The 9,998-nt window shown below is 39.6% G+C and overlaps 1 protein-coding gene and 1 non-coding gene across 4 annotated transcripts; one reads left to right on the plus strand and one right to left on the minus strand.

The window, feature by feature from the left end:
- The first annotated feature begins 5,522 nt into the window (after nucleotides 1-5,522).
- Nucleotides 5,523-5,595, plus strand: TRNAF-GAA. The gene has a single exon. It is a non-coding gene; the product is annotated as a tRNA-Phe (tRNA).
- Nucleotides 5,596-5,834: 239 nt separating this feature from the next.
- On the minus strand, nucleotides 5,835-9,707 carry LOC121777282 (serine/threonine-protein kinase D6PKL1-like). Of its 3 annotated transcripts, none has more exons than XM_042174477.1 (3): nucleotides 9,513-9,707; nucleotides 7,735-8,647; nucleotides 5,835-6,882 (listed from the first exon to the last, which is right to left on the minus strand). In XM_042174477.1, exons 2-3 carry the CDS (start codon nucleotides 8,643-8,645, stop codon nucleotides 6,012-6,014), a joined length of 1,782 nt encoding a protein of 593 aa, XP_042030411.1. In that variant the 5' UTR covers nucleotides 8,646-8,647; nucleotides 9,513-9,707; the 3' UTR covers nucleotides 5,835-6,011. The 3 variants fall into 3 exon arrangements, with proteins under 3 accessions (XP_042030411.1, XP_042030409.1, XP_042030410.1); XM_042174475.1 differs by having other exon boundaries at nucleotides 7,735-8,772; nucleotides 9,513-9,706; XM_042174476.1 differs by lacking the exon at nucleotides 9,513-9,707 and adding an exon at nucleotides 8,942-9,401 and having other exon boundaries at nucleotides 7,735-8,772.
- Nucleotides 9,708-9,998: the final 291 nt, after the last annotated feature.

Raw genomic sequence — 9,998 nt, forward strand, 5'->3', positions numbered from 1 at the left:
TTTTACAAGTAAACTGCGCAGTTCTGCGTGTGGTGTGTTCTGGGTGATGTTTTCATGTGCAATGGTTGGGTTTCTGAGTGTTATGTTTTTGTGATGAATGTGGGTGTGTTTGGCCAAGAGATGGCTCGGGAAAATCTGTGTTTGGCTCAAGGGTTTTGTGTGGGTTGGCCGAGAGATCTAGGGTCCGGCCTAGGGCAGGCTGGTGGGAAGTTTTGAAGGGATGATCCCAGGTGTTTGGGTGTGTTTTGGGACGTAGAATGCGTGGGGGGAATGTCGTATAGGGTTTGAGAATCGGAAGTTGAAGGAAAGTGAGTGTACACGGAACCAGCGGCCGAGGTGCCGAACAGATGGCCGAGGTGCCGAACAGACGGCCGAGGTGCCGAGCATAAGATGCCGAGGTGCCGAGCAGGCGGCCGAGACGGTCGGTCGAGGTGCCGAGCCGGACGGCCGAGATGGTCGGCCGAGGTGCCGAACAGGCGGCCGAGACGGTCGGCCGAGGTGCCGAGCCGGACGGCCGAGATGGTCGGCCGAGGTGCCGAGCTGTGCCGAGACAGGTGCCGAGGGTGCCGAGCCGGACGGCCGAGATGGTCGGCCGAGGTGCCGAGCTGTGCCGAGACAGGTGCCGAGCTGTGCCGAGATAGGTGCCGAGCTATGCCGAGACAAGTGCCGAGCTGTGCCGAGACAGGTGCCGAGCTGTGCCGAGACAGGCGGCCGAGGTGCCGAGCCAGGCGGCGAGACGGTCGGCCGAGGTGCCGAGCCAGGCGGCCGAGACGGTCGGCCGAGGGTGCCGAGCCAGGCGGCCGAGATGGTCGGCCGAGGTGCCGAGCCAGGCGGCCGAGACGGTCGGCCGATGGTGCCGAGCCAGGCGGCCGAGACACCGAGCCAGGCCGAGACGCCGATCCTTTTTCCGAGCTTTTTCCGAACCTTTTCCGAGCCAAGTGAGCCGTTGCACAGTAAGGGTATGCCAGGACTTGGAGTGCTGTGTTCGGGTGTCGTGTGCGCGTTTTGGGTACGCCGTTTGCGTGCGGGGGTGTGTTTCGAACGTGTGACTTTGTGTGTTTGTTTTGTAATATGTTGTTAAGTGTATGTACGTGTAACGTGCTAGATGTTGAAGTCGTCCACGTAGGAATCATGCATTGTCGTTTAAACCTCGGTTACCCTGACTCTAATCATGATATTATTTATCTTTCAAAAAGGGTGATCTTTTTCGAGGAAAGTGTGGTTGAAGGGAACTGTTTTAAAAGCTAAGCAATCGAGGTGGGCTTTTCTACCCTACTTTTATGTGGGTTATCTTTAAATACGGACTTTGTTCCGGAAATGTTTATGGAGGTGAACTGTTTGTCTTGCCAATTATTTCGTTTTGAAACCTATCTGAAGTGGTTTACCACATATGTTTAATCGAATTCGGGTCTGTTGGGCTGCGAACCCTCAGGCTAGTGTACACGAGACTGGGTGCCATCTGAGAGCAAGTTGGCCGGTCTAGATGACCTGGGGTGTGGCCACGCCCCTTGTCATGGTTTGGATCAGATAGTGTATGATTGAGGGAATAAGGGTGGCAATATCGGAAAATGACTGCGCAGTCGAATTTATGAAATGTATTTTTGTGTACTTGGGTTATTTTCATTACACTCAAAACCCCAATGTTACACTGTTATGGCATGACAAACTATGTTTTTGGCGTGTGTCCACTGAGTGCAATAAGTACTCAGCCCTGCATGTTGTTTTCTTAATGTGCAGGTTGAGCGGCGATGGGGAGGACGGATGTTGAGCAGTTAAAGCCAAAGTGTGTTTTTATCTTTCGGATGGTGTCGTGTCGTCATACCCGGCATCATCTGTCTTTTGGGTCTTTTCCGCTGCTTGTAAACCGTCACGATGTTTTCATTTTCAAACTCTGAATACTTTAACTCAAGAATGTCGTCACAGTACTTTGTTTTGAATTGAATTTCCTTTTATTAAATGTTTTCGAGTCAAATATTCTTGTTACCCCCTTTCTTCCCCGCTTCTTTATCCCCCCCCTAGTCGCGGTCCACCGTACTTCCTATCCTTAGGAAATGCGGGCGTGACAATTTCAACCATAAAAAAGTTTATTACATACTCTTATTTTCATTCAAGAGTCAAAGATGCTTGTGTTGTATCTGAATTTGTGAACAGATAAAATTGTGAACAGATATGCAGTCATATATGCTTATGTGTTATCTGTTGTTATGTTGTATTTATTGTATATGAATTTGGTCAGGGTTATATCTAGTGTATATATAAAAATTTTGTGAATGAAGTGTGCGCATTATAAGACGAATTGTTTCTAATCTCTTAGTTATATCTGGTGTATATATATAAAATTTTTGTGAATGAAGTGTGCGCATTATAAGATGAATTGTTTCTAATCTCTTATCAAACGATTCTCACCATGGTGGACACAAGGCGGGCCAAATTGAACGGTATTTGTTTATTTTAACTATATACGATGAATTTATTACAGTGTAAGATGAAGAGATTTCACATTAAGATGAAGAAATTATATCATAAGATAAAGTTATCTGTTTTAGGATTGTTCAAATTTGTTCATTTTAACCGAAATGTTTCCGTTTCTCGGGTGGATTTATTTCATTATAAGATGAAGAAAAGTGATTACAAGATGAATTGATTCCATACTTTAATTTCTAATTTCTATTCATGCTTTAGTGTATTTTTGGTGGCGAGTTCTGATTTTTTTTTTGTTCGTTTAAATTATAAAGATGGTTATGTAGTTGGAATTTGGTCTTTGGTGAAGTGTAGATGTATTTTGGTAATGATATAATTGAACACAGGTAAAACAACAACTGCTTGTGCAAAACTTGGGGGTGGGCAATCCAGTAGGCATGACCCAAGAGTGCCACCCGTGTTTGAGGAAACGACTAGAAAGAAAAATTGAGTGTTGTCTTTGGATCACATTCTACGATAATTCAATTGATGTCTATAATATTTTTTTTACAGTTTTGGTTCAGATTTTTGGATTTCAAGAAAGCTATTCAAGAGATGAGTGATTACGGTATAAGATGAAATGACTATGGTATAATATGAAGTTACTACTTTATTGGATGCAGTGATTTGATTCATATTTGGTTTGTTTCAAATTTGATTATTTTTTGGAAAGGTACAATTTAGAATATGAAGTTATTATATTATAAGATGAAGTAATATGAGTATAAGATGAAATTGTTACATTTTAAAATGTAATTCTTTCTTTCAACTTTGAGTCATTTCAATTTTTGATTCATTTTTCGGGGAGTTCATATTTGATTCAACTTAACTGGTGTGTTTTCAAGGCTCAGTTGACATTACAACATTATAAGATGAAGTGGTTACAATATTTGATGAAGTTATAACCTTATAAGATGTAGTGATTTGTTTCATATTTGGTTCATTTGAAATTGGGTTCATTTTTTTGGATGAAGTTATAACATTATATGATGAAGTTATAAAAGTATAAGATGCAGGTATAATATTATATAAAAAATAGCTTCGGAATAACAATGCGAAAAACTTCATTATATAGTGTAATTCAAAAACGCATTAAATTAATTGGAAAAGATGAATGGCATCAATCTTTATAAAAGTGTTAATTCATTGTCATTCCAGAGAATATAAAAGTAATAGTATAACATTGAAACAGAATATATAAAAACTTCATCATGTATGTAAAACGATGCATCACACTGAAAATGTAGTTCAACAACTTTAAAATTAAAGAAGTTCAAAAACTGGAAAATTACATCTAAAATTGATTTAAGATCAAAATTGACTCGCGACTCACGATCACAATTGAGTCAAACAACGAGCCTATCATACATGGCATTAGGGATCTTGAACTACTTTTTTTTCTGCTTCTCCTTTAACCTTTTGCGATTCCTTGCATCATGACCAAACATTATGGAAAATCAGTCGTTGCTTGTAAGATGCTTAAAACTACTATAATAATAATAAAAAAGATAATCGTATCACTGCTCCTATAAAACGGTTGATCGCAAAATATAACAAGTTCATTACTAAAACAAAACAATTCATCCCAAATGATAATCAGTTCATTACTCGAACAAAACACATAATCAGTAATCATTCGACATTCATAACAATCAAACACATAAATTACTAGATACATAAACTGTTACAATTCGACATTCAAAAATCAAACAAAATCATTGAATTTATTGAATACATTAATCACTAAAATAAGTAGTTGAATACATTAATCATTCGATAAATCTGCCATAGAACTAACTAGGATCGCTTGATTCTTCATAATTTATTGTAACTCATCAAATATTGTTCCTGAGACTCTTGATTAATCTCGGTTGAAGCATGTCCATTAGCTGCTTCATGTGTAAAATCAGTCGTCGGAGAAAGATCAATCGAGGTGCATTGACGTATTAGTAAAATCATCTCTACGCGTTTGGGGTGCTTGAATGTTCCATTGCAGCAAACCAAGATATTTAGTTATGAAGATTAAAAAATGGGTCTGCCCTGGTTCTAGCGATGGAATGGAAATGCAGATTTAATTGAGAACAAGAGATTGCAGTTTCATCGTATACAAATCTCTACTATATTTACGTGACTTGAATTAAGGAAGAAATGATAACTGCCAAAGTTGGAATGACAAAACAATCCCCCAGCTCTGATTTTCGAATTAAATTAATGGAAATATGTAATATTTGATATTAAATGCTTGAATTAATTATGACCACAAGATTATAAAAATATGTGGACAAGATTCAGTCTCTAGTTCGGTCATTAAAAATAGTTCGACATCGAATACAATCCTATATATATATATATATATATATATATATATATATATAGTCGATCAAATTAGTCATTCTTATAATAATATCTCAATTCAATTAGTCGCTCTTTAGCATAATGAATATTATGAATAATTTTTACCTCGATGACAATTTTTTCGGAATCTTCGAATTGTTCCATAAAATGCATTAGAGAGACACCACAATCATGCCTGTAACACATAAATATAAATCATTAATGTGAAAGAAAAAAAATTTATTTGACAAAAACTATGGTATGAAACACACTCATTCTATCTGTATGGATAAGTCTCTTTAATTCAATTTCTCAATGGTCATGATCAGTCTTCCACAATAACACATTTTTCCAATGCCACCCATACCAACTATATAAATAACACACATCCATCTTCTTTCTTGCATTCTGCTATTTGAAAACACTAATCACAAATTAGGTATACAAGAGTCCACATTCACCAAGTCGATGATAGAAGATAGAAAACAGATGGGAACGATACAATTACAAACTCACTTAGATGCAATTTATAAGAGGCATTTGTAATTTAATACAGTAGTAGCTATTGATTTAGTATATGAACGTATTTGACATTAATTTAAATAGGTTACAAGTGTATTGAATAAGACATGCATCTAATTACTCAGAAGTAGTATCTGGCACCCTACATCATCAAAGGCGAAGTCCAGAGTATTAAACATAATACGAAAACATTTATATTATCAGTAGCGGGGATAGCTCAGTTGGGAGAGCGTCAGACTGAAGATCTGAAGGTCACGTGTTCGATCCACGTTCACCGCATTATTATTTCCTTCAACAGTTGGAATTCTGTTTTTTACCCACAAAAATACACACTTTGAGGCCCAGCCCATATATGAAAATTTCACAATCTTGGCTTAAATCTTAATCATAAGCTCAATTATTCAAGCCCTTTGAGAGATTATAACATTTTATCTAACAAATTTTGAACCTTCTAAAACCTCTAAATAAGCAATGTGCAGTTGTATGGTTGAAGAAAGAGCAACACACAAAGACAGAGATGGATAAACATTAAAGACTAAACAGATGATGAAAACACCATTTATAATTTGGTCCTACATTTCCTTGAATCCAACAACCTTCTTTCCCTACCACAAATTATACATATCACTTCAATTCTGTAGCTATCCACCCTCAAACAATCCACCTCCACACACTCATTTCTCACACCTTTGCCACTAGAAGAAATCAAACTCAAGATACTTGTCACTTTTCTGATCACCACCAGGAGCAGCAGCAGCAGCAGCCACCGGTGCTGCTGTGGGGACAGGCAGCCGCTCGTAGTCGACAGGCATCGGGATCTCCGGTGGGGTGGCGCAACGTATCAGCGCCCAGTTCACCCCTTCAAAGAATGGATGCTGCTTTATCTCCGTGGCGCCTCGTTTGTAGGCCAGCCTGTGCTGAGGCTCCTTCACGAGTAATCCTCTTATCAAGTCCCGGGCGGCGAAGCTGACAACGGGCGATTCCGGGAAGCGGAGAGGCTGCCCTACGACGTTGAATAGTGTGGCTCGGTTGCCGGATCCCTTGAAGGGAGTTTTGCCGAATAAGAGCTCGTATAGGAAGATGCCGAACGTCCACCAGTCCACTGCGCTTCCGTGGCCTTCGCCTTTGATGATCTCGGGTGCCAGATACTCGTGTGTCCCAACGAAAGACATTGACCGGGCGTTGCTTGGCTCGGCCATCAGCTCGGGCAAGGGGCTCACTTGGTTGCCGATCTCGTTTTTGTTCTTGTCCTTCTTGGATTTGCTGGAGAAGAGACGCGGTGAAAAGCATGACGTTGGGACGACGCACGATGGCGTAATGCAGGATGGTTCGATGCACGCTGGCTGGGCACAGTAACCAGGGGTTTTGCGCTGGGGGTCGGTGGTGTCAAGAGATGAGGTCTTCACCAGAGTCGGGCTGACAGCACAACGAAGTGAGAGATCGAAGTCTGAGAGCATGATATGGCCGTCGTCCCTGACCAGGACGTTTTCTGGCTTGAGATCGCGATAAACGATCCCAAGCATGTGCAAATACTCCAACGAAAGCAGCACTTCTGCAACATAAAACCTGCACAAAGAAAAATGAGAATAATTTAGGAGCTCAAACCTTTTCAGTTGTTGATATCTCCTCATTTTACCAATCAAATATGGCATAAAAATGAAATCTTTAAAATTCATGCAGTCAGTTAATGGCATAGTAACTTCATTTGATCACAAGATATATAAGGCTACTTAATTAATTGACAGAAGCAACCAAATATGTGAGGATTACTTAACAAACTCAGTATTTTACTCTGCAATGTTGTGTTTAAGCCACTTTCGATTATGGTGGATATAAACAGATCCATGCGTGCACAATTGAAAGGTTCGAAGATGACAACATGATGCAACTAAATCAAGAAAAGCTCGTAAAGATAAGATCTATTACACTAAATAGTTCTTGATGGAAGAAGAAGAAAGAGCATCTGAAGAAATGGATACGGAGAAGGTAAACAATAATGGTAATAAAGATAGAGATAGAGAAATATTATCTACCGAAAGTTTGCTCCGAGAAACATGGGAGGGAGACTACAAAACTGTATAAAGACTCGAGGATGCATTGGAAATTTGGAACAATAGTCTTAGGTAAGAAAAGTAACAAAACTTAATCTTTTAAGTGAGGTTCAACCAACAGAGAGATTCGACGGTCTATGCATTACCGAGACATTGGAAACTGATGAATATCGAAAGTATATATGTAAGTGTCTGGTTTTAGCAAATTAACACTGCAGAGAATACTCCAAGAAGAAGTTGGGAGTAGCTCAAAATTAGTTCTATGACAATAATAAGCATGATATGACTGTCAGATATGCTGAAAATGTAGAGCCAAATTCCATTCTAGTTTAGCTAAAAGAGTTCATATGGTTAGAAAATATCTTACTTGACTGCTTGTTCGGAGAAATATTTTCCTTGCTGTCTCTGTCTAAGGGTGTGTAGGTCTCCTCCAGGGCAGAATTCCATGACCAAACATGAAAATTTATCGGTTTCAAAATGGATGTACAGAGTCGGAAGGAAGGGATGGTCGAGGGACTGGAGTATCTCTCTTTCAGTCTGAGCACGGAGAAGCTTCTTACGGCCAGCTAAAGATGCTTTGTCCATAACTTTCATTGCGAAATAACATTTAGTTCCGGTCAACTCAGCTAGATAAACACTCCCGATATCTCCACAACCTAATCTTTTCAGCAGCCTGAAATGGCTCAATCCGATTACACCATCTCTGGATCGAAGTGCTTGGATGGCTTCCCATCGTATGTCGTTTGCTTTATGGGGTTTGTTGATACCGCTACTAAAGCTGCTACAGGTACTCTCATCACTCACATCACTGCCAGTGCTTCCACGGCACACGCTGCTCTTCCCACTCTCGAGCTCTACTCTATCGTTCACTTTGGCACTTCCACTAGTTTTTGCTGGTGCATCACTAATCTTTGCAGAAACGGAGCTGTTCTTCGCACTGCATGGATTGGATATTTTCTTTTCTTGATCCTCAGAAGTTTCGATGGAGATTTCATTAACTTGCTCTGATCCGGTAGAAGAAGCTTTGGAATCTGAGTTACCAGGTGACACATTCGACGAATCCTCAAGATTAATTTGAGATAGTTTGAACTCAACATCTTCTCTAGGCTCCCCAGCAGTATCCATACCAGATTCTTCAGCCTTCTCTGGTTTACTCAGCTTCGGCTTGTTAGTCTTTAGGGGCAAAGATTTGAGATCATGCGCCGTGACTGCATAATGAGCGCCGACAGCTTTTTGTTGCAATCCCAAGTGAGCTCTAGAGCCAGTCTTCGAAGCCATCACTGAAACAATAAGCTACTCTTTTAAGACTTAGATACAACAAAAACACTGCATAACTGCTACAATCGCTATAATGCCCACGATAACACCCCAAGCACTTTATCTCCAACTCTGTGGAACAACAACCCTGTCAATTGAAATCACCAACAAGTAAATCTCTTGACATAACTAAAGAAGGAAGTTTGTTAAGACAATAAAAAATTACTAACAAGCATAGCCGTCAAGTGTTGTGCAAGATCTAAACATCAAACATCAGAATATCATAGCATCAAACAGAGATGAACAAATTCAGATACCAGAAATACTCCAGCAGCTACCTTTGTTGTAGCCAAGTTATCTAGTACAAGCCAGAAAGATTAAGCCCACAAACTCAAAAAGCTCAAAAAGCAAAACTGGAAAAGGAGTCTATGAAGCATCAATAGAAGGAGAGAGTGAAAAAGGAATTCCAAAAGGAAGCTAGGGAGAGTGATGGCACAATTTGAGAATTACTAGTCAATCACAGAACACACCGCAAAATTACTTTTTTTCCCAAAAAAAAAGAGGCTTTAACAGAAGCAAAAAAAAAATCCAAGCCCACTTCCAGTAAACCTGAAAAGACGAAACCTAGAAAACAAAATTCACATAGGGAATCAAGGACCACCAGAAAGAAACGAAAAAATGGCAGTGAATCAAGTCAAATGCAACAGTTTCTATGATGGCATGCGATTATTCAAAATTCAACAAACACAATTAATCAAGAAACACTGAAATTCACACACCCACATAAAAATCAGATCTTGATCACACACCCACCACAGATCTTAATTCACACCCCCACATAAAAATCAAACCTTGAAAGCTGAAAACACAAGGATGAAGAAAAATCACCTAAACTCGCAATGATCAGAGATTATTCCTCTGGGCTTAGTTAAAAAATCAGCAGTATACAGAGACAGAAAACGGCTCCATACACGGCCTCGTTCCGTTGTGTTTGGCGGAATGTGGGCTGTGTCGCAAGTGGAGGAGAGAGAGATTCAATGAAAATTGGATGCTCAAAGACTCCACCTTTTATTAGGAGAAGAGAATCATCACTGTGAGTGGACAGTCAAAGCTATTGAAAATCACTACTTAGTTTCTTTACTAAAACGGTTAAACCCCATTTTTTTTATGGTTTCTCTTCTTTTTATCTTTTTGGAAAGTGTGTATAGCTTAAAACTATTTTCCTTTTCATTTTATTTTTTGTCGCTTTCTCTATAATAATACTCCAAAAACTAAAGTGGGACATGTAACTATTGGGCGAAATCAATCCCATCTGAGCTGTCACATGTAAATATGTAGTAATCGATTATTGAAATTATCATTACATAATTATTG

The sequence above is a fragment of the Salvia splendens genome, chromosome 18 (assembly GCF_004379255.2).
Source record: "Salvia splendens isolate huo1 chromosome 18, SspV2, whole genome shotgun sequence".
In the NCBI taxonomy this organism is placed as follows: Eukaryota; Viridiplantae; Streptophyta; class Magnoliopsida; order Lamiales; family Lamiaceae; genus Salvia; species Salvia splendens.